This window comes from Brassica napus, chromosome C6 (assembly GCF_020379485.1).
Source record: "Brassica napus cultivar Da-Ae chromosome C6, Da-Ae, whole genome shotgun sequence".
Taxonomy (NCBI): Eukaryota; Viridiplantae; Streptophyta; class Magnoliopsida; order Brassicales; family Brassicaceae; genus Brassica; species Brassica napus.
In genome coordinates, this window is record NC_063449.1 from 20,532,355 (window position 1) to 20,557,506 (window position 25,152).

Here is a 25,152-nt window from a genome sequence, read left to right on the forward strand (position 1 = left end):
TGCAGTCGATTTAACCGACTTTGGAGAGGAAGCCGTCGTTCACGTAGAGGATGAACCAGAGATTGGAGAGTTTCACCAAGATCCAGATTTAGATTCATCTGGTGATGATGACTCGGAAACAGAGTAGCATCGCCTTTTTTTTTTTAATATAAGAATACCGAGGAAATTCCGAGGGATAATAGGATTTAGGGATTTCCTTGGAATTTCCTCGGAATAGTCCGAGACTTTTCTGACGATTTAGGACTTTTCTTTTAGGGTTTCTGTTTCCTCGGAAAAGCCTCGGAATATTCCGAGGAAATTCCGAGGAAATCCAAGTGTTCCTCGGAATTTCCTCGGAATATTCTGAGGCTTTTCAGAGGAAGTAGGGTTTTTAAACCGAAAACAACGTTTTGCGGTTTGAATAACACTTATATAACCCTTATTAAGTGTCTTAGACTGATTATGAAGTCAAAAATTTGTTCCTTACCCTATAATAAACACTTTTCCGATTGTATGAGCGAAATCCCCACAACATAAGAGAAACACTTATACACTTTAATGAACGGTAAAGGGAATACTTACAATTCGTTTTGAAATTTAGTTATTTCATAGTTTATGATCATCTATACAAAGATTCCTCAATGGTATGCATTGCATTTGTATAAGTAATGATATAGGGCAAAAAAAATTGATGTTTTGAAACCCCAAACATGTGTTCCTCGGAATTTTCTCGGAATAGTCCGAGGAAATTCCGAGGAACAATATAAACCAATAGAAATACATGCATAGGATATTCTTTTTCCTCGAATTAAAAAACATACCGAGGAAATTCTGACGGATATTTAAGTGTCCGTCGGAATTTCCTCGGAATATTTTCATTTAACTGGGTAAACCAGCCGCCAAATATTTCGCGAAAATTGAAATTGAAAATACCGAGGAAATTCCGACGGACCCTAGGTTTTATAAAGACGAAACACTTCTTCTTCCCCATTTCTCTCTTCTTCCTCCGGCGATGTACCCCTTCTCTCGCGACGATCTCTCCGGCGAATCCTCTCTATTCCTACACAAATCATGTAAGGACCCTATCCCACTCTCTTAGGTTCTATTTGTTAGGTTTTTATGTAGATTTGATGATTTTAGAAGTTTTTTGATAGATTTTTGTTAGGGTGATTGGTTAGGATTGTGATTTGGTTGTATAATAGGTTTAGAATTGTGATTTGGTTGGATAATTTGTTCTGTTGAATTGATTTAGAACTTTTTTATAAATTCTTTATTATTTTTGTATTTATAAAATCGATTTTGGATTTTACAAAACGTTTTTTGTATATAAATTCAATTTTTGGTTTATAAAAGATGATTTCATATTTATAAAAATATTACTAATTTTGTATTTATAAAACATTTTTTTGATTTATAAACACTATTTTATTATTTTTTGTATTTATAAAAACTATTTTTAAATATGTTTTTTTCAATTAATATTTATTAAAACCATTTTTAAATATGTTTTTTTTAATTTATATATTTATTATAACTAATTTTAAATATTTTTTCAGTTAATATTTATTAAAACTATTTTTAAATATGTTTTTTTTTTAATTTACAAGTCTACTCTTGATTAGACCCGGTCTCGATCTCGTCGTGCCTCACCACGAGGTCGTAGTGGTACGGGGAGCCACTCTCAGAGTTCGTCCAGCCATTATCGGGGTTCGTCCAGCCACTTTCGGGGGTCGAGCAGCCACTGTCAGAATTCTTCATTTCCCGCTCCGGTTTTTGCTCCCACTGCTGCACCCCCTTCCGTTGCTGCACCCTCTCCCACTGCTGCACCCCTCCCGCTCCTCCAGTCGTTCCGGGAGTGATGTCTCTTGCCCAGTTGGTTCAACAGCCCGGTCGTGAGCATCTTCCCTATCTCACTCCGTGTCCAAAGGGACGACGTCAAACATGGTAATTAAAAGTCTTTTTTTTCCTTTCATTAAAATTTGATTCATTATTAATAATTTGTTTCTTATATTAGGTTCAACCGATCCGGGAACGGGATCAACGCATGGATCAACAATATGATGTACTCGAACCTCAGCAAGGGATATCCGACTTTCACTCACTTCCCTGCCGAGGACCAGGAGATGTGGTTTCGCCAGTTTGCGGTAAGTATTCTAATTTTTTTAATTATGTTTTTAATCTTTAATTTAAAATTTCTACAAATTGTGTTTTTTTTCAGCAAGAGTTCACCTGGAATCTCGATCACACGAACTTTATCCGTGACGCCTTCGTCCATAAAGTTATGGACAACTATGAGAAGCAGATCTACAAGTGGAAGCAGAAGTGGCTCATCAACTAAGTTTTTTTTTTAATTTATTAAACAATTTTTTGAATTTATTAAACTATTTTGGATTTATTAAACTATTTTATATTTTTTTTATTAAAAAGTCCCGAAGTTGATCAACAACACGGTCTGGGAGGAGTTGTGTGTGCATTGGGATAAGGACGAGACGAAACCTACCTCCGTGACCAACTCCACCAACCGCAAGAGCGATCGTGGCGGGAAGGGCATGTACAAGCACAATTTGGGTGCCCAGACTATTGCCACTCTGGGGGATCGCTTGGTAAGTTCAATCTCTTTTTTTTTTAATTATTTAAGTATTTTTTATTTTATTTTTTATGCATTTCTTCTAATTTCTAATGTTTGTTTAACTTTTGTTTTTTTCAAGGCGGATGAAAATGATGGCGAGCCGGTTGATGATTTCGTCCTAATGAAGACGGCGCATACCAACAAGCACACCGGGGAGATTGATGATGGTGTTGTGAGGGATGTGCTCAGCCTGATCGAAACTCAGAAGGAAGACGAAGAGACCCGTCTATCTCAGCTTCAAACCGACCTGGACGCCACTTCGACGGCTTCGACCAACTTGTCCCGGATTCGAATCAACGAAATCGTTGAATCGATATGTTCTTTATAAAAAAGTTCAATTCATTTATTTCTTTATTTTCATTTTATCATATTTTCTATTATTTAAATTTGTTTATTTTCTATTTCAGTCGGTTCCAAAGAAGAAGGGACGTTTGGTCGGTTTGGGTTGTCGAGCCCGGTCGGTTCCTCCTTTTGCACCACAGCCCTATGTTGATCCAGAAGTGTTTATGGACCAGTTGAAGGACAAAGATGACTGCATAGCTGCGTTGGAGCAAAAGATGGCAGATCAAGAGGCGGGATGGGCAACGAGGAAGCAGAACGAGCAAATGATGGAGATGATGACGAGGATGTACCCGAACGAGCAGTTCCCGTAGTTTCTTTCTTTTTTTTTCAAAAACTCTGAATGTTTTATTTTGGTATGTACAACTTTGAATATTATCTAATATGTTTTCTATTTCAATTTTAATTTTATATTTTCGAATTTCAATTAAAAAAAATAAATTTTTAATTTAAAAAAAAAAATTATTTTTGGAAATATTCCGAGGAAGTGTATTCCTCGGGATATTCCGACGACAACTTCCTCGGAATATTCCGAGGGCATATCTCCTCGGAATATCCCGACGGATACACTTCCTCGGAATATTCTTCCTCGGAATATTCCGAAGGCAAAGGTTTCTCGGAATATTCCGACGGCCGAGGTTCGTCGGAATATTCCGATACCTCTTTTCTCTCGGAATGTTTCCGAGGACCGTTCCATCGGAAATATCCGAGGAGATACCGACGAACAGTCCTAGGAAATGTTTCTTCGGAATGTCCTCGGAATCTTTAATTCTCGGTATTCCCTCGGACGAGGAAATTTTACTTTCCGACGAGAAATTTCTGACGACCATTCTCGTCGGTATGTCCTCGGAATACCATTATTCCGAGGACATACCGACGATATTTGTCGTCGGAATACCGGTGTTTTCTTGTAGTGCACATGGTAAGAGTCTAAGACACACATAAACAGAGGACTCATTGCATAGCACATAGTCTCACCAAATTGAACACAATTTAAATTGAGAAAAGTTACACCGAGCTGGTCGATGTAACCAGTGATATCATTACCTCGAGCTTCTCACGGAGACGTTTGTGAACTTCCATTTGTAGCCTTAGAACTTGTGTGATCTCAATGCTCCTAGTAAAGGAAGAGTGAAAAACTTTAACATATAAGTAAGTGACCATATAACAATCAAATTGCTAAACAAATACGAAGAAAATATTTCAGGTTTATTATGCAGTCAGATTTGATGTTTTCGATAGATGTCATCCTCTTCTCTTGAGGTTCTCCTGTGAAAGAAAGAAACACAATTATACAAAGATACTACTGCCAAGCTGATTAACAGCTTCAATGAACGCCTCATGAAGTTCATCAAAACCCAAACCATTAACCCTCAACACAAATCTATGATATAGTAACACCATTATGGAATCCCACAAGAAAAAACCTTATCGCCACCTGTCCCTTATGATCCCCATCTCTCTTTTGCCGTTTACACCTTCTGCCATTCTCCTCCCTAATGTGTTCTTATTTCATATATAAATATTCCTCTTGTGGCTCCTGCCTCTTTGTAGTTCCAACTGGTACATTTATGTTGCTTCATAAATTTTTTAGTTATCCATTTGGTCTCTGGTGTCCTCTCTTCTTGTTGTCCTTCCATAAGTTGACTCATCGAGACTTCTGTTAATAGGAAAAAAAAAGGCTCAGATTAGAACACGTCTTGTATAATCAACATGAAAGAGATCATGAGTGTTGAGTGTTTCAAGTGAGTGATTGTTCACTACAGAAAATGTAGGTATTAATAGCATTAGATTATAGCGTTTATGACAGTGGTGCTATTGTATACCAACACTGGAGTTTTTAATAGCGTTTATAAATTTAAAACGCTATGTTTGGTATCGCGGAAAAATAAAAAAAATTAGTCGTGTTAATTTGCTAAATGTAGGTGTCTTACCATTGCAGACCCAAAACTAAACGCTATAGTAAATGTAAAATATCTCAAATTTTAGTCAAAAAATACTTTAAGTTAATCTAGGCTTTATACACACAAAAAATATCAATTATCTTCTCTGTCGCATTACAAAAACAAAAAAAAACAATTATCTCCTATGTTACACAAAAAATACTTTAACTTTTGACCAGGCTTTATCATTTTTTTAGAAATTATGTATTTTTTATATATGATCAATGAGAAATATTAAATATAACAAATAAATAAAACTGTGTTACAAGCCATCAAACATGCTAGATAAGCATGATAAACACAATAAAATTAAATAATTAGATAACTAAACTTAGAACATAGATAAAACTAAAAATAAATACATTTGAAGTATATAGTTTCTATATGATTTCGCGTAACAACCACCACCTTCGTACTCATTCAACAATTCATTTTCCACTACAGTCGTTCTCTTGACAGAGCTTCACTAATGGCCATCAAGCACGCCCATCTGGAGAAATAGGATGGTGATTGGTGATCGATCAAACATCACATATCTGAGCAGTGGTAATCAAGATAAAAAAAAAAGTATGTTAGTTCGATAGAGATAATGGGTTTGTAACATTAACAAAGTCGTACAAAATTTACTTACTGAACTTGGCAATCAAATAATCCATAAGATAAGTAGAAACATTAAAATGAAAAATGATAAATGCATTTAAAAGAAACTCTACAACCTTTATATCTACAGAATCTATGTTCAATCCATATATATGTTTGCAGGTTCTACGTTATTCAAATGCAATTTGCTGTTAAGTTAATTCCATTAACATCTCTTATAGTAAGCTAATTCATATCAGTTAGCTCTTTACTAAAGGATAATGTGAAACGATAAAAACTGCAGTTGCACACATGACACACCAAAAAAAATCAACTTTCAAGTGCTCTGTTTAGAGTCCATTAACCTGGAGAGGAGACTTGGTAGATTCATCTTTGAGGATTAAGAAGAAGAAGCGTGTGTTGTTTCAGAAATCATGAGCAACTTTATCCTCTCTACACATGAAAATATAAAACCAAATTGATATTTATGCACAGAACAATATCAACATAATGTTGTTTACTAATCAAACCAATGGAAATATCTCATTACCAAAACAACACAAATCAAATACTTGAAGTTAGAGATTACAAGGAACTAAGGCATTTCACTTACATATAAAGGTTCACAATCGAGAGGCCTTTCTGGAATTCCACACTGGTCAACCCTACCACTGCTGCCTTCGCTGTACACTCCAAGAAAGACGTACGCCATGGTTAGCAACACAACCACTTTCGAAGATAGAGATAAACTCGAACAATCTCAAAAGTAACAACAGCATATTGACCAAAGAATAGTTCAAACGCGATCTTTGTTGCCGCAATCCGCTCTCACCCTCCTCGCCCACTCATTGGCTTGATATCCCCTGCATATATCATCACAATTTACCAAGAATAATAGTTCATATATAACAGCAGAATGAGTTTTTCACTGAGATATTTCAAACGAAATCAGATCAAACATTAAGATTATTGCTAATCTCTTAAAAGATGAGAAAATACTTACAGTGGAAAAGATGCTTAGAGGAAGTTTCAAAAGGCATAAACTCCAACACAACGGGAATCTGTGAGCGAAGGCAGACCCATCAATAGAAATGATCAAAGGAACCAAATTTATGAGAGCCAAGGAGATCTGTGAAGCATTTAAGAGAGAAAATAAGCTGATGCCTTACGCCACCGACGCATACCTAAAGATGAATCCAAGGAAGACTCAGAGAAGACGACGGCGCCGGAGGCAATTGCGCTGGAAGGCCTGTATGATCAGCCTTCTTTCCTCTTTATCAGTTTGGTTATGTTGGCTCCATGAGATCAACCGATCTTGGTTCATGTCTTGGTCAAGGCACTGTGAAAGATGATGCTGTACAAAACTAAATATAACTCAAATCATCTTCTCCTTCATGAACACACTGCATAACCCAATATCCACAGCCACAGCCATCAGAAACAAACAATAATAATAGACAGAAGAATTTTCTATATACAAATGCTATCAAAAATCAAGTCATATAATCAATATAGAGCACAAAATATTGTATACTCCTACCTTTCCGTTTGATTTAGGCGTGATCTCTTTCTGTGGAAGTTTCCGATTTTGTCTGAATTTAGGTTAAGATGTAGTGATTTATATAGGTCGAGAACGAAGGAGAGGTGGAACGAAACCATCAAAGGGGGATTGAAGAGCATCATTGATTGATCAGGGGGGGGTCTGTTATGTGACAGGACACGTCACTAACGGTTTTACGATTAATCTTTATTAAGTTAGTTTATGATTTCCATTCCTCTTAGGATAAGGATTAACTTATTTAGCCTTATCATTGTTTTCAGCTTTGCTATATAAGTACTCTTACGATTTGTAAAGAAAAACACAATATCAATAAACTATTTTCTCATCTTACTTATCTCTCAAGTTACCCAGCAAGAGCTTACGCAGCAGCTACGCTTACGAACGCATAACTTCTAAGAAGATCTTTCTTCATAACCGATCATCTTCTAAGTTTGTGAATCCCCATTCTTCGAATCCGCAAGTAGGGTTTCTAGTTCGGGAATCTATCTATCCTAATACCGTCTCAGTGGTATCAGAGCAAACATTCCTAAGGACTAAGCTATGGATACTCGGCAAACCACAGCTTTGAGCGACATGAACAAACAAATTGAAGAACTTCGTGCTTCACAAACTCAACAGAGTGAAGAGATTCGTAAGGATATAGGTGGAGAAATCTCAGCCCTCAAAGATATAATAGAGAAATACTTTGCTAACTCCCCACCCTTCAACCAACGTGAAGGAAAGCAAGCAGAATCATCCTCTGATCTTACAGGAGCAGATACAAACAGGCGACCCGTCCCACCCGATCGCTTTCCCCCAGACCAAAGTGCATCAAAAACAGATCACCATCCATTCGACCATACACAGAACCAAAACCAGAGCCGTCCTAATAGCTTATCATCACGACTTACGAAGATAGGATTCCCTATGTTTGATGGTTCAGAAATCCGAGAATGGATTTATCGTTGCGAGCAATTCTTCTCAATTGACAGTACCCCACCAGAACTAAAAGTTCGTTTCGCCTCTCTTCACATGACCGGCAAGGCTTTACAATGGCACCACGCTTATATCGCCAACCGCTACAACGTGTTCCCTCTATGGCCAGAATACGTTGCTGCAGCATCAGAACGCTTCAGTGAGCTCTTTGACGATCCACTATCCGAGCTAGTCAGCCTGAAACAAGGGAGCGACTCCATTGATGCATATCTTGAAAAGTTTGATTCGGCTATGACAAGAATTACTCTTGCTCCAGAGCATGCTTTGAGTATCTTCTTGACAAACATGAACCAGCACTTAGCTCTTCATGTTCGACAATTTAACGTCACAACCGTACCAGCAGCAGCAAAGATAGCAAAACTCCATGAGTTATCTTTGGCGCACACACCAGCTAAAACAGCGCGTCCAGCTTTCAACCCCTCTCAGCGATCTAGCTTCACACAAAACAAGAACCAGTACAGCAGCACAACACCAACTACACCCAACACCACTAGCAATCAAAACACCAAACCAATACTCGCTACCCCACCACATAAGCGAATCTCTTTCGACGAGATGCAAGAACGGAAACGAAAGGGTCTGTGTATGTTTTGCGACGAACAATTCACACCTGGTCATCAACTCAAGCATCGACGCTCCGAGTTCTTATTGTTGGAAGCTGATCCAACAGAGTTTGACGAGGAAATTGCTCTTGAAGAACAAATTCGAGAAACAACTATCGAAGATGAAGACGATAAAGTCCCCACTATTTCCGTCCACGCCTTAAATGGTTGCCCAACATTTAACTGTATGAGACTTCTAGGCCAGTATGGAAAGCGGAAAATACACATTCTAATCGATCCCGGCAGCACACACAATTTCCTCGATCTACAAATTGCCAAGGGTTTGGGATGTCCCTTGACACCAATCAAACCAATGTCTGTCGTTGCAGCTAGTGGAGACTTGATTACTAACTACAAATGCAGCTCTTTTCTGTGGAAAATGCAGGGCTACGAGTTTAAAACAGAAACGAGAACACTACCATTGGGATGTAGTGACTTGGTACTAGGTGTTCAATGGCTCTCTACCTTGGGACCTATCCTTTGGGACTTTCTAAACCTGCGAATGGAATTCAACTTCAAGGGTTTGAAACATGTTCTCCGAGGGACAACACCGAACTCCTCTAAAGTAGTCACAGGAAGCAACCTAAACAAGCTAATATTGCAAGAACCTCAGCTCGCCCTGCTCCACTTAAGAGAAGTCGACACCACCATACTCCCTCAACAGCCACTTACGCCACAAGACATCTTCTATCATATCGAAGCCAGCGACCCACAACTCGATGTAAACGGAGCACTTACTCAACTACTCGGCTCCTACACGGACATCTTCGAAGAACCATCATCTCTCCCTCCATTCCGAGAAGGCTTCAATCACAAGATCCCACTCGAATCAGGAGCTAACCCTGTCAACTTACGACCATACCGATACTCATCTATGCAGAAGGACGCAATTGACAAGATGGTTCGTGAGATGATCGATCAAGAAATTATCCAATACAGCTCCAGCCCCTACGCATCTCCTGTGGTTCTTGTGAAAAAGAAAGATGGTTCATGGAGACTTTGTGTCGATTACAGAGGTCTAAACAAACAGACGATCAAGGATAAATACCCTATACCTCTCTTAGAAGACCTCTTAGATGAGCTGGGTGGCGCCAAATTCTTCTCAAAACTGGACTTACGCGCCGGCTTCCATCAGTTGCGGATGTCACCGGAGGATGTGTATAAAACGGCATTCAAAACCCATTCTGGCCACTATGAATACCTTGTCATGCCTTTCGGACTTACCAACGCCCCATGCACCTTTCAAGGCCTGATGAACCATATCTTTGAACCGGTGCTTCGAAAATTCTTACTTGTCTTCTTCGACGATATTTTGATATACAGCGACACATGGGAGGACCATCTCACGCATCTGGACATGATTTTCGCGATATTACGCCATCACCAACTATACCTTAAACAGTCCAAATGCACCTTTGGCGCTACAAAGATCGAATACCTCGGTCACTTCATCTCATCTGACGGCGTAAGCACCGATCCAAAGAAAATAAAAGCAGTAGAAAGCTGGCCGGTTCCCAAGAATCAAAAACAGATACGAAGTTTTTTGGGTCTTGCAAATTACTACAGACGCTTTATACAAAGCTATAGTATTATCGCACGACCCCTTACCGTTCTACTACGCAAAGACGGCTTCTCATGGAGTCCAGAAGCAAACGCCGCCTTCCAAGCCCTGAAAACAGCCCTGATGACAGCCCCGGTTCTCGCCTTACCCGATTTCTCCAAGCCTTTTGTTGTCGAAACAGATGCATCTCAAACAGGTATAGGCGCAGTACTTATGCAGGACAATCACCCAATTTGCTATATCAGCAGAGCACTCGGTCCTCGTCATCAGAACTTATCAGTTTACGAGAAGGAGCTTCTCGCAGTGGTCCACGCAGTGCAAACATGGAATGCGTACTTGGCTCACAGCAAGTTTATTATTCGAACTGATCAACGAAGCCTAAAATTCTTGTTGGAACAGAAAATCACCACTCCTTTCCAACACATGTGGCTCTCCAAGTTAATGGGTTACACATTTGAAATACACTATAAACAAGGAAAGGAAAACGTTGCAGCAGACGCATTGTCCAGGGTTTCTGGCGCCCAGCTTCTCCAACTCACATTGTCTCAGGTCCATCATGGGTTTTATGAGAAACTGAAATCCTTATGGGACTCCGACCCTGTCCTTAAGAAGATTGTCTCAGAACTGCAGACAGACAAATCGCTACATCCAGCTTACTCTTTCGTTAATGGGGAACTACGTCGCCGAGGGAAACTTGTCATAGGCAACGATCAATCAGTGAAGCTTCATATTTTTCAATGGCTCCATGATTCAGCAGTTGGAGGTCACTCAGGCCGCGACTCAACGCTACAACGCATCAAAACCCTTTTCTTCTGGCCTAAGATGAGTTCTGAAACACAACATTACGTCCGGAACTGTCCAACTTGTCAGAAGAATAAGTACGACCTGGCTGCAAAACCCGGTCTTCTTCAACCTCTCCCGGTTCCTGTTGGTGTTTGGGAATCAATAAGCCTAGATTTCATCGAAGGTCTTCCTCCATCTGCTGGAAAACACTGCATCCTCGTAGTCATTGATAGACTAAGCAAAAACGCACACTTTTTGGCTCTGTCACACCCGTATACAGCTATGGACGTCGCCAAGGTCTACCTGGACCAGGTTTTTCGCCTCCATGGAATGCCTAAAGACATTACAAGTGACCGGGATCCAACGTTCTTGAGTGAAGTCTGGAGGGAATTGTTCCGAGTTCATGGCGTTGATCTCAACTTCTCTACAGCCTATCACCCCCAAACCGATGGACAAACCGAAATAACTAACAAGACTTTGGAGACTTACCTCCGTTGTATGGTTTCAGATACTCCTCGCTCTTGGAGTTCGTGGCTACCCCTCGCGGAATGGTGGTACAACACCACTTATCACTCGGCCATTCATAGCACTCCTTTTGAGATTATTTACGGGCAACCACCTCCGACTCACATGCCCTACCTACCCGGAGAGAGTTCTTCCCCAGCCATCGATAGAACACTTCAGAAACGGGAAGCACTAATTGACATGATGAAGTTTCATCTCTTGCGGGCTCAAAACCGTATGAAACAATACGCTGATTCTCACCGTTCTGATCGTGCTTTCACAGTCGGCGACTACGTATATTTGAAGCTCCAGCCATATCGTCAACACTCGTTGAAAGGACGTCACATGCCTCATAAGCTCTCCCCTCGTTACTTCGGCCCTTTTCGCATAACAGATCGTGTTGGTTCGCGTGCGTACAAGCTTGAGTTACCTCCAACGTCTGCAATCCATAACGTGTTTCACGTAAGTCAACTAAAGTTGTGTCCTAACCCGCCTAGTTCTACTTCTACTCTTCCACAATACCTCAACGACGTCGGACTCGACAGAGAACCCGAGCTTATTTTGGAAAAGAAAATGATTAATCGCCAGAACAGACCTGTAACCAAAGTACTTGTCCAATGGAAGGGTTCAACACCTGCACAAGCGACATGGGAGTTTTACCAAGACTTCATTGCCAAATTTCCAGATTTTCATCCTTGAGGCCAAGAATGTTCTGAAGGAGGGAGTATTGTGACAGGACACGTCACTAACGGTTTTACGATTAATCTTTATTAAGTTAGTTTATGATTTCCATTCCTCTTAGGATAAGGATTAACTTATTTAGCCTTATCATTGTTTTCAGCTTTGCTATATAAGTACTCTTACGATTTGTAAAGAAAAACACAATATCAATAAACTATTTTCTCATCTTACTTATCTCTCAAGTTACCCAGCAAGAGCTTACGCAGCAGCTACGCTTACGAACGCATAACTTCTAAGAAGATCTTTCTTCATAACCGATCATCTTCTAAGTTTGTGAATCCCCATTCTTCGAATCCGCAAGTAGGGTTTCTAGTTCGGGAATCTATCTATCCTAATACCGTCTCATGTTACGACTTCTACAGTAAATGGAGACGTAGAAGACGAAGTGGAAGAGTCGTATTGATAGATGCTTAGGAGATAGGTCTTTGGCCATGATTTAATTTTTGGAGATCACACGGAAGGTCCACTTACTCGACAAAGGTATTGTGACATGGCAAATTAATGTCTTCTGATTGGTTGATTATTTAATCTGACGTGGACTGACTCTCCTTTAAGCATATTCCCTTTTTATTACTTGTTTGATTAGCAAATCATAGTAGGACCACTTAAAAAATTAGTTAATATTACATATAAATCTATTTTTTTTTATTATAACAAATCTTTTAAGAAAGAATCTAACAAAATATTACTTAAAATTTTAAATATTTTTATAAAATAGCATATTAATTAATTTTGTAATTAGTAATATAATATTGCTATAAGTCAATGTTAAATAAAATTTTATTATAAAAAAAGAAAAAAAAATTATATACTATTTTTTATAAATTATATAAGTATATTTTGTATATAAACATAGAAGTGGTATATGAATTAAATATGAAAAAAATATTAAATAGGTAAACTAACAATATTTTTAAATTGTTTCATTTAAAAAAATTATCACTCATCATTAAAATGGGTTCAAATTCGTAAACTATATAATATTTTTATACAAACATAAATTTATTAACATATGTTAAACTTTTATATCTACAACTATATATTTTTATTTTATTTTGAAACTCTCAACAATATATTGTTTAAAATGTTTATATACAAAAATAAAATAGTATAAAAAAACAAATTGAAAATTCATGTCATCTTCCAAACTCAAAAATAATAGTGTAATTTTTCAAAATTTTCTTGATAAAATATAACATTTTGAAAATAAATATTCAAACTCAAAATGATGATATTTCAAATTTTACAAAAGATAAAATTATAGATAACAAAGAATAACTTTTTGAAACGCACCACAGAAAAAACTATATATGTTGTAAAAATTAAAGAAATCTAATATTTTTAAATCTTAATTAAAAATAAAAAGAAAACTTAATATCATAACATCCAAAAAATATCCTATATCAATAAATTCATTAAAATAATATGATACTAATATGTATAAAATCTACTAAAAATAATAGGGCTATATTATTTAAAAAAAATAGTGTTTTTACTTATAAATTCCGTAAAATACTAAAATAATGTATGTTAAAGTATTATTTTGAGAAATTTTCTAAAATACCATAAGTTGAGTACCACTTTAAAAAACTACCTCAATCAAATATATACTAACATTTGAGTTTAGGATTTAGTGATTATTGTTTAGGGTTTAATATGGGGTTGGGGTTGAGTTTATAAATGTTTAATAAATATTTATAAAACTTAGCTTAGTGTTATTTTATCACAAATTTAGGATATTTATGAAAATAGTCATTCATTAGTGGTAAATTTGAAAAGTGGTATCAAATTTGTGGTAGAATTGAAATTTCTCCAATTATTTTTAAACACAACATGTAAATATAAATTATTATAAACATAATATAAATAGATTAATTTTAAAAATGTATTCTAGCAAAATGTATAAATTAAAGGAAAAAACATATTTTGAAGGAGGTTATCTATCTGATTATTTCATATTGTTATTTTATTGTGCCTAACTCGAAAATATATTAGTAAATAATAAAGATTAATAACAAAATAAAATGTATTAAACAAATAATTATATATTTATAATGCCGAATAAGAAATATAAACAATAATATTATAGAGTTACACAATTTATAATACTAAAATAGAAATTATATATTAAAACATTTGTAATAATATCAAATATATTTTGTAAAATGAAAAAATATTTGCACGGACGTGCGGGTTAAAATCTAGTTATTTGATTAAAAGAAGGATATAGAAATAAAATCATTGTCCACAACTTCTTCCAATCATCCCCATAGTGCGTAGGACCTTTAGGATTTAGAGTATGTTTTATCGTTGTTTTTTTATATATATGGGCTCGATATTATTCTTTATACAAGCGAATATTCTATGCGAACAATTACATGTTATAGAATTTATTTTGTTAAAATGTTAGTCACTAGTTAAGATATTAGTATATTTTATTTGGGTATGGATGTTAGCTATAAATCTTGACTTCTATGGTAGTAAATTTTTATCGTATGTTAGTAACTATTTATGTTAAAAAATATCAAATAGTTAAGATTTGATGTTAGATAAAATATCACAATATATTCTATAAATGTTAGTAACTAATACTTGTTAAAAAGATATCCAAAGTAGTTAAGATTTTATTAAATATTTTGTGTCAATATATACATATTTTTATAATAGTATAGTATTGTAAAAATATATTGCGAAATGGTTCATTAATCATCAAGTACAATAGCCATTTTCTGATAACTATAGTCTATATTTCAGGTAAAGAAATTTGTAGTTTGGTCCACATCAACTCGTGATATGAGGTTTCAAAGAAAGTTGTTGAAGAAGCTATCTTCATGTTTGAGAAAGCATTGACACATTTGCTTCATGGATATTTTTGAATGTGCTTTCAAATATACTTGATCATTATGTATGTATTGATCTAAGTGTATTGCATGATTGAAAATATCTACTGAAAAAACTTATAGAGATTCTGAATCAAAATGTATATACATTAAAGTTGTAAATGTTTATTTAAAACTCTAGATTCTATTCAAATGTATGATAAATGTCTTGTTTGTGTGGAGGAAACATTTTTGAAAGATCTAAGTTTAAAAATGTATTACTGAAAAAATAAATAATGAATGTTTAAATATTATTAAATGGTTAAATTGAAAATGTATTGTATGATGATATTTATTAGGGATACCAATTTTATTTGGACTTTTACAACTTTAATGATAGTTCAAAAAGTAGTTGATAAAAAATTCTAAATTAATATAGTTGAGAAAGCATTGACACATTTGATATTTTTGAATAAGCTTTCAAATATACTTGATAATTATGTATGTGTTGATCTAAGTGTATTGCTTGATTGAAAACATCTGCTTACAAAAACGTATAGAGATTCTGAATAAAAATGTATAGACATTAAATTTGTTGAAGAAACAATCTTCGTGTTTGAAAAAGCATATATACTTTTGAATACTCTTTCAAATATACTTGATAGTTATGTATGTATTGATCCAAGTGTATTGCTTGATTGAAAACATCTATTGAAAAAACGTATAGAGATTCTGAATGAAAATGTATAGACATTAAGTTTTAAATGTTTAGTGAAAACTTTATATTATATTCAAATGTGTAATAAATTCCTTTGTTTGTGTGGAGGAACCATTTTTAAACGATCTACGTTTAAAAATGTATTATTTAAAAAATAAATTATGAATGTTTAGATATTATTAAATGGTTAAATTGAAAATGTATTGTATGGGATTTATTAGAAGTATTCTCTCCGTTTCATTTTAATTGTCGTTCTAGGTTTATGCACACGGATTAAGAAAACTTATGATTTTGTATATTTCCAAAACAAAAACGCAATTACCTATACACCTAACCATTTTTCAACCAATAGAAAAATGAAGTGGGAAATCTTATTAATAAATTTTGCATTGAAACTCTAAAACGACACTTATTTTGAAACGAAAATTTTCCCCTACAACGACAATTAAATCGAAACGGAGGGAGTATCAATTTTATTTGGAGCTTTACCATTTTAATGATAGTTCAAAAAGCGGTGGATAAAAAAAATCTAAATTAATATAGTTTGAGAAAGCATTGACACATTTGCTCCATGGATATTTTTAATGTTCTTTCAAATACACTTGATAATATGTATGTATTGATCTAACTGTATTGCTTGATTGAAAACATCTATTGAAAAAACGTATAGGGATTTTGAATGAAGATGTATAAACATTAAAGTTGTAAGGGTTTATTGAAAACTCTAAATTCTGTGCAAATGTATAACAAATTCCTTGTTTCTATGGAGGAACCATTTTGATAAATCTACGTTTAAAAATGTATTATTGAAAAAGTAAATAATAAATATTTAGAAATTATTAAATGGTTAAATTGAAAATGTATTGTATGAGATTTATTAGGGGTATCAATTTTATTTGGACCTTTACAACTTAATGATAGTCCAAAGAGTAGTCAATAAAAAAACTCTAAATTAATAAAGTTGATAGTTTACCAAAATAATTACCATTTAACAATAAGGTAATCAATGCAGCGTTCTTTACCAAAAAAAAATAAGAGTACTTTGTAAATTTCTATATTTCCAACGGTAATTTTTAGAAACAATGCAAAAGAGAAATTGACAATGTTTATTTGATAAATAAGTCTCCCACGATCAGCGCTCCTTCAAAATCCAACGTTATTGTTAATAGGGTTTTTTTTTTTGTTCAACTATGTTATTGTTAATGGTTAAAACGGAGACTTCAAGCTTAGCGACTCTTTCTTGCGCCTCAAGAACACATGAGAAGGAAGTAGAATTTTAAGGCGATAAAAAATACAAGGGAATGGTTCGACAACACAATGGTCACATGAATGGAAACACGTCCGAGGGTGAGACCAAGAATCAAAGTGCACATAGGTTTTTCGGAAGGAATTGACAGCAAGCGATACAGCTATACTCAAGTCTTACGTTTTTCAAGATTACCCCCAATGAAACGTTTGTACAATGCCTGAATTGTTGAGGAACAAACATAAAATCAATTACAGCTTATTCACTACAATTCTTGAGAGATTTTGATCATCTTTTATTTTTTGGGTAGATAGATAATTAGCTCTTGTTCTGAATCAAGAGTCTTCTCTTTATTTCACTGAAAGTGCCCAACTTCCAAATAATCTGACACTAAGACACCAGCAACATGATAAGAAACTTACGAGGGGATGATGAGTCACTCAAACGTCTGAGCCAAATCCGCCACCGCCCGGAGTAAGAATCTGTAGGATTTCACCGGCATCCACGTGTACAGTATTCTTACCTCCAAGATAGATTCTCCGTTTGTCTTTAGTGATTAGATAGTTTGCTCCACGAGCTCCATTTTGTCCACCGTTCAATCCACGTGGCGAGTGAACTCGTCTCTCTGACAGAATACTAACCACAACAGGCTTTCTAAACTCTATCTCTCTCACCAATCCATCTCCTCCCTTGTGCAAGCCACTGCCTCCACTCTTCTCCCTCAATCCAAATCTATGCAACAGAACCGGGTACCTGAAAATAAGCCCTTTTGTTAGTCTTATAGCTAGTGCAAGTAGGTTCGGTTTAGATTAAAGAGGAAGTTTAAAGTACCTCTGCTCGAAGATCTCGGGATCAGTCATCCGCGTGTTCGTCATATGGCATTGGATTCCGCTTGTCCCGTCCCATGTCGGTCCAGCTCCACATCCTCCTCCAATGGTCTCGTAGTACCCAAATGTGTCATCTCCGAATGTGAGGTTGTTCATGCACCCTTGTGAACAAGCACAAGCCTTGAAAGCTGTTAGTACAACATCCGTAACTCTCTGAGATGTTAGAACGTTTCCTCCAACAACAGCCGCTTTCTCGCTTGGCGACAGAAACGAACCAGCCGGTATACGGATCTCAACCGGAGCTAGGCAGCCTTGGTTTAGGGGAATGTCGACATTAACCAAACAACGGAGGCAGTAAATAACTGCTGCGGATGTAACTGCTTCAGGTGCGTTCCAATTACCGTATACTTCAGGGCTTGTGCCTGTAAAGTCGAAGAAGGCTTCTCCTCTGTCAGCATCGATTGTGAGTTTTAAGTGAATCACGGATCCGTCATCCATGTAATCCTCTTCTTCTATGGTCACAGTGTTACCAACTCTTGAAGTTGGCGTTTCCGAGGAAACTCTAACAGCGACAGATTTCAGCATTTCTCTCACTGCTTCTTCTGCGTTAAGCTGCACGTATTTCATGTAATCCTGAACAGTTCCAAGGCCATATTGCTCAATCAGCTCTTTAATAAGAGCAATTCCTCTCTGGTTGGCAGCTATCTGAGCCTGAAGATCCGAGAGATTGTCCTGAATCCTTCTCGTTCCAGGAATCTTAGCTTTTGTTTCATCAGAAGAAGGGAACTGCAGAAGTTTGATGATTCCTTCTTCCTGGAAAACTCCTTTCTCAACGACTTTAAACGCTTTTATCGCAGCGCCTTCCTCCCAAATCGCCTTTGAGAAAGGAGGCATGCTTCCTGGAGTTATGCCTCCAACTTCTGCATGGTGACCTCTGCTCGCCACAAAGAAGACAAGCTTGCCCTTGTCGAAAACAGGCGTGATAACGGTTATATCAGGCAAATGGCTACCACCGGCGCAAGGATGATTCGTCACCAAAACATCTCCTTCGTTCAGATTTTCACCCCAGTGTTTGAGCTGCCAGCGAACAGTACTCGACATGGCACCGAGATGAACTGGAACATGCGGAGCATTAGCAACTAGACCGCCGTCAGGGCTAAACAAGGCACAAGAAAAATCCAACCTTTCCTTGATATTCGTCGATATGGAAGTACGTTGCAGGGTTCTTCCCATTTGCTCAGCAATACCCATGAACCTGTGATTAAAGATGGACAGTTGAACAACATCTGCAACATTCTCCGCAAGCTTCACACTGCTCACTGCAGCCTCTAACTCGATTCTAATGTTCCCGTACTTTGTTATTATGGATTTACACCGAGGCTCTACAATAACTGTACTATTGCCGTTCATGATGATCGCAGGGCCAGGAATCTCATGGCCAAATCCTAAATTCTCTAACCTGAACAACGGTGTGTCATGCCATCCGCCTTCAAAGTAAACCTTGTAGTGACTTTCAACCTTAGGAGCACCAGGTGCAGCTTCAACTGCCCGAGGTTTTAGTATACTAGTCACTCCAATTCCCCGAACTCGAACATCACATATAAGAAGACTTCTGTTCTGAAGTTTAAAGCCATACTCTTGTTCAAAGAGCTTGAGAAACTCAGCAGCATAATCAAATGTTGATCCTTCTCCAGTTTTCTTACCCTTCACCATGATCGCTGTATCAGTGCCGTCATATCTTATGTTCAAATATGTCTCAGTGGAGATATTCTCATCACTAAAGCCCTGCTCCTGAAGTTTCTCTTTCACTTCTCTCAGTAATAGAGTTTCCCTTCTAAAGACCTCCGAAAGAGACTCAGGGCCATAAACAGCTGAATATGGCTCTTGGGCATCTTCAATGACATCTGCCAAACCCATTCCGTAAGCACTCAAAATTCCACAGTATCTGTGTACAAGAACTTCTTTCATGCCCAATGACCTAGCTATTGCACAAGCATGTTGCGGTCCAGCGCCTCCAAAGCACGCAAGTGCGTGGTTCTTTGTTTCGTGACCCTTCATCTCCGTCAATTGCCGTATGGGACGGCACATCGTCTCATTAGCAACACTCACAAACCCCATTGCTATTTCCTCCACGGTCATGTCCTTTGCAGATGGATCCTGGCTCTTTCTATACAAATTTATCTGTCCTGCAAGCTTCTCGAATGCTTCTCTTGTTGCTGCTACGTCTAAGGGCTCATCTTCGTTGGGACCAAATATGGATGGAAAATAATCAGGAATAACAAATCCCAAAACAAGGTTGGCATCAGTAACTGCTAAATCCCCTCCTTTCCGATAACAAACCGGACCTGGGTGAGCACCCACAGAATCAGGTCCAACCCGGAAAGCACCAAATTGAAACTTTAACTTGGACCCACCACCTGCAGCAACAGTGTTAATGTCAAGCTGTGGTGCTTGTATGATCGTTCCAGCAATCTGAGTTTCTATAACTTGCTCGTAACTTCCGTCATAGCGACTAACATCCGTTGATGTACCACCCATGTCAAATCCAATCAGTGGTTTTTCAGTTTCGAGACCAAAGAGTGTCTGCGAATAACCAACAACTCCTCCTGCTGGACCTGATAACACAGCCTTGTGCCCTGAGAACCTACTCTCTGGTGCTAGACCTCCATCAGATTGCATGAACAGAACATTCACTTTCCCGAGATCATCGTCAAACTTGGAGATGAAACCGGATAAGTACTCTTTGATCACAGGTGTTAGATAAGCATCCACGGTGGCAGTAAGACCCCGAGGAACAGCCCGGACCATCGGAGTCAAAGCAGAAGACAAAGAGACATGTCTAAAACCCATCTCTAACGCCAACTTCTCCACGGCCAACTCATGTTTGGGATACGTGTACGAATGCATCAGAACAACAGCCAAACAACTAATCCCTTTATCAAGCAGACCCTTAAGCAAGGGTTTCAAAGCTTCTTCGTCAAAGGGCTTGGCAACTCTAAGAAGCTCGCCAGACACTCCCTTAATCAAACCCTCCAAGGTATTATCATCTTTCTCAAGGGCAAGCTCAACTCTTTCATCAACCTCGATAACCTCTTCGTAAAGGTTGGAGGGTTTGGCCACAGTAAGATCAAAGATATCAGGGCGAGCTTGGTTACCTATCTGCAGCAAATCTTTAAACCCTTTTGTAACACACAAAGCTATCCTTTCACCTTTCCTCTCCAACAAAGCGTTTGTTGCCACGGTCGTACCCATCCTTATCCACTGAATCTTATCCGTTGGTATCTTAGACGCTCTTGGGATCTTCTTCCCCGTGTACTCTTCCAGTATCCTCCTGATTCCTTCCACCGGAGCGTCGTCGTAGTTGGCTGGATCCACCGATAAAAGCTTCAAAACACGACCATCCGAGTGACCTGGGATCTCGGCGTAAACATCAGTGAAAGTACCTCCTCTGTCTATACAAAACCTCAGCTTCCCTTCAACGACAGTACCCATCTCTGCATACATAATCAAATCTCAGATTGACACAAAGATCGATTTTAAGAGATCACAAGTTAGATCCATTAGATCGTAAGAAATCAATTAGATGATCGTGATCAGTGGTAGAGTAACAAATCCGTGAATCAAAATTCAGATATTGATGAATATACCTTTGGCCGGAGAGGAAGCTTGAAGAGCGAGTTTTAGCAGAGAGTCAACAGAGCTTAGTGGATAGATGAATGATGAAGGTGACGATGACGATGATCTGGAAGGATATGAAGGATCGCTCTGGTTTAATTTGCGTTTCTGGTTTGACTAAACCGTTTGTTTTTATTTGTTAGAACCTAACCGGATTACCAATTTTTAAATTCAGCCTCTCTTAGGCTATTTATAAAGCACAGGCTGAACAGGTGAAATCAATAAGAGAAAAGGACAAAAATAGCAAGTTTTTGTTCCCAGACTAGTAATCAAGGTCAAAAGTCATAAAAATAGCATTTAATGTTTTATCAAAAGTCACAAACTTAGAATTTAGAGTTAAAGGGTGGGGTTTAGGATTTAGGGTTTAGGGTTTAGAGTTTAGGGTTTAGGGTTTAGAGTTTAGGGTTTAGGGTTTAGAGTTGAGAAATGAAGTTTTGGGGATAAGATTTCAAATTATGAAAAATAAAATAATTAAAATTTTCAAAAGATAAAATGCTATTTTGGTCATTTTAGTTTTTGAATGCTATTTTTGTGATATAAACTTAGAAAGTTGCTATTTTGGAGATTTGCCCAATCAATAAAGTTCTTATTTTGTTTTTATTTTTGTAATTTGTTTTAGGGCAAATCTCCAAAATAGCACATTTTTAAGTTTATATCACAAAATAGCACTCAAAAACTAAAATGACCAAAATAGCACTTTTCTAAGTTTATCTTTTGAAAATTTTAATTTTTTTATTTTTCAAAATTTGAAATCTTATCCCCAAAACCTCATTTCTCAACTCTAAACCCTAAACCCTAAACTCTAAACCCTAAACTCTAAACCAAACCCTAAACCCTAAACCCTAAACTCTAAACCCTAAACCCTAAACTCTAAACCCTAAACCCTAAACCCTAAACTCTAAACCCTAAACCCTAAACCCTAAATTATAAACTCCACCCTTTAACTCTAAACCCTAAATTTGTAACTTTTGATAAAACATTAAGTGCTATTTTTTGTGACTTTTGACCTTGAGTGCTAGTTTGGAAACAAAAATTTCGTTTAGTGCTATTTTTGTCTTTTTCTCTTTGTTTTACGTCTGCTATATTTATTTAAGATAGATTTAGATATTTGAGCATGTTTTATTGAAGGTCTAATGAGCGCCTTCGTATTGGTAGCTGAGCATATCTTGCACACATGTTAATTTAAACATGGAGTTTTGTACCGTTAATATAAAGAAACATTTATACTCTAGGTTACATTTAGTCTTATTTATTACATTCTAGGACAGATTCTTCTATGTACACACATTTTATTCATTCTCATCATTCTTAACTAAATCAATTCTTTTTTAGTTCAATTATAAAATGTTAGTTTTGATAAAAAGAAGAGAACTAGTGGGCTTTAACCACATCTTTTTTCACATATCTGGTTAGGACATCTCTAGCTTCATTCTATTTTTCGACTCTAAAATAGAATTTAGAAGAAATATGCTTAAATGGTCTATTTTTCATTATATAATAGAGTAAAAATGGGTTTACTTTATATATGGAGCAAATTGTTTTTCTTTGTTTATCACTCTATTTTTCACTTTAAAATAAAGTATTATTGGAGATGATCTTAGACATATATCTATTTGAAACCATATCCATTAGATCAACTAAGCTGAATCATCGTGAGTCTTCATGGCTGTCAATTTATTTCTTCTTCGACAAATGTTTTTCTTTTTGTTTAATAAAGAATTTTGATGCAACAAAGGATTTTTTCACAAAAATTGATTGGAATTTGGAGTGTGCAAGGACGATAGCGATGTAGACGACGAAGGAGGTGTCGACGATGGAGACAATGATATAGACAACATCGACAATGGAAACGGTAACACAGACAACATCGACGATGGAGACAGCAATATTGACGACGTCGACAATGGAGACGGCAAAACAGACAACATCGACAACAGAAACAGCGACATAGACGACAACGATAATGGAAACGGAAACCATGTCAACGTAGACAACAAGCAAACCCTAACGCATCTCCTCCTTGTTGCTCTGCTGCTATGCTTTCTTGATTTGATGTTCTACCTGTAACTAAAGATCTCTCTAGTGAATCCTTTTGGTTATGTACTGTCCAAATATATGTTATGTTGCATCTGCTTCAAACGACAAAGACGATCTCCCTCCATAAAAGTAATTTTCTTTTCATGATTATTTCTATTGGATAATCGAAATTTCAGACAGAAAAAAACTTAGCTGAAAGAATCTCTTTGTTCTTATTAATAAAAAAATGCTTTTTGTTCTTGGTCATAATTGTGTATGCGATGGATTCTTTGTGGAGTAGATTAAGAGATGGATGACTCAGTTTCTCAGTTGTAGATGCTTACCATAGGAAAATCTTGAGAATATGTTAATATTTGATTAAGGTTCTCAGTCGTTGCTCGCTTCATTCTCGTCGTCATTACACCTTTCTCGCGTCTCTGACACCAATTTCTCTGTCGTATGTCGTCGGGAAGCAACTTCGATGTCTTAACTCTCTGAACCGTAATAAAAAAATGTTTAACCTTTTACGGGCCCAATGTAAATTATTAACCAAATTTAACTTGGTGTCGTGTCCACCACCCCATCCCTTTCTTTTTTTTCAAAATTCGAACGCTTTAACCAACCTGACCAGAAACAAATGTCGCCTTGCTTAAATGCCCATCTTTAGTTCGCTTTTCCAAGGAAAAATGGGTTTTCAACGACTGAAAAGTGTCTTGGTAGCACAATGTGCTCTTCGGTGTATTAAAAAGAGTGTTTTACACTATATGACATTTTCTTAGTTTTATTTACAATATAAGACACTTTTCACTACTATAGTAGTTTCTTTCTAGTGAAAGACACCATTACCCCCAACCAAATCAACCTTTTTGTTCCCCTCTTCACGTGGGTTTAGTATATTGAAAATTCAAAATGATTTACTTTTTAATTTTATTGTATTAATCTAAACCACACGAACTAAAATTCACTTTTATCTCTTAACTTATATATAATCGTAATAATAAAACGAATGGTGCGGTGGTGAAAGAAAGCAATGTAGCTCCGACAGCGGCGTAAAATTCGTAAAAGTTCAGATGTCACTAGACAAGCTTGAGTCCTCTCATCAGTCTATCTGTTCAATTCAAGTGTTGATTATGCTTTTATTTAACTGTTTTATGGTGTTATTTTTCTTTTTTGGGATTTTTGTGCTTGGATAGAATTTTAGGTGTGCCATTCCTTGGGAGGAGGAACTGATCTGGGATGGGAACTCAACTTTATTCATCTCCACCTCAACAAGACCCACCATGAGAATAATACCAGAAAACAACTGGAACCATAGATACAAATTATTGGCTAAGGAACACAATATAGCTCTGCCACCAAAAGAAGATGACCAGACCACCACCGAGAGAAGAAGACCAGAAACCGACCCGTAATCATAGCTACAAATGAAATTGAAGAGACGGTGGCGAAGGAATTCGATGTACTCATTGTTTTAGCAAACTCATGTTCTGTGATTTCACCTATAAAAATTCCCATTTTATGCAAATTAACATTGCTGGTTTGTTCATTATAAAAATTGGACGCTAGATATATTTGATGTGTTACCTGTATGTGTATTTGTTCTTAAGTAAACAAATTGTAAGAAATTGCAGGTTATGTAAACAAACTTTGTATTT

The 25,152-nt window shown here is 36.8% G+C and overlaps 2 protein-coding genes across 3 annotated transcripts; one reads left to right on the forward strand and one right to left on the reverse strand.

Moving 5' to 3' along the window:
• The first annotated feature begins 1,806 nt into the window (after window positions 1-1,806).
• LOC125588783 lies at window positions 1,807-2,951 on the forward strand. Its single transcript, XM_048760586.1, has 2 exons — window positions 1,807-2,582; window positions 2,688-2,951. The coding sequence occupies exons 1-2, from the start codon at window positions 2,529-2,531 to the stop codon at window positions 2,934-2,936; spliced, it is 303 nt and encodes a 100-aa protein (XP_048616543.1). The 5' UTR covers window positions 1,807-2,528; the 3' UTR covers window positions 2,937-2,951.
• Window positions 2,952-17,143: 14,192 nt separating this feature from the next.
• On the reverse strand, window positions 17,144-21,681 carry LOC106391366 (5-oxoprolinase 1). 2 transcript variants are annotated; one of them, XM_013831988.3, is made up of 3 exons: window positions 21,454-21,681; window positions 17,811-21,300; window positions 17,144-17,732 (listed from the first exon to the last, which is right to left on the reverse strand). In XM_013831988.3, the coding sequence occupies exons 2-3, from the start codon at window positions 21,296-21,298 to the stop codon at window positions 17,420-17,422; spliced, it is 3,801 nt and encodes a 1,266-aa protein (XP_013687442.1). In that variant the 5' UTR covers window positions 21,299-21,300; window positions 21,454-21,681; the 3' UTR covers window positions 17,144-17,419. The 2 variants fall into 2 exon arrangements, with proteins under 2 accessions (XP_013687442.1, XP_048616545.1); XM_048760588.1 differs by lacking the exon at window positions 21,454-21,681 and having other exon boundaries at window positions 17,811-21,310.
• Window positions 21,682-25,152: the final 3,471 nt, after the last annotated feature.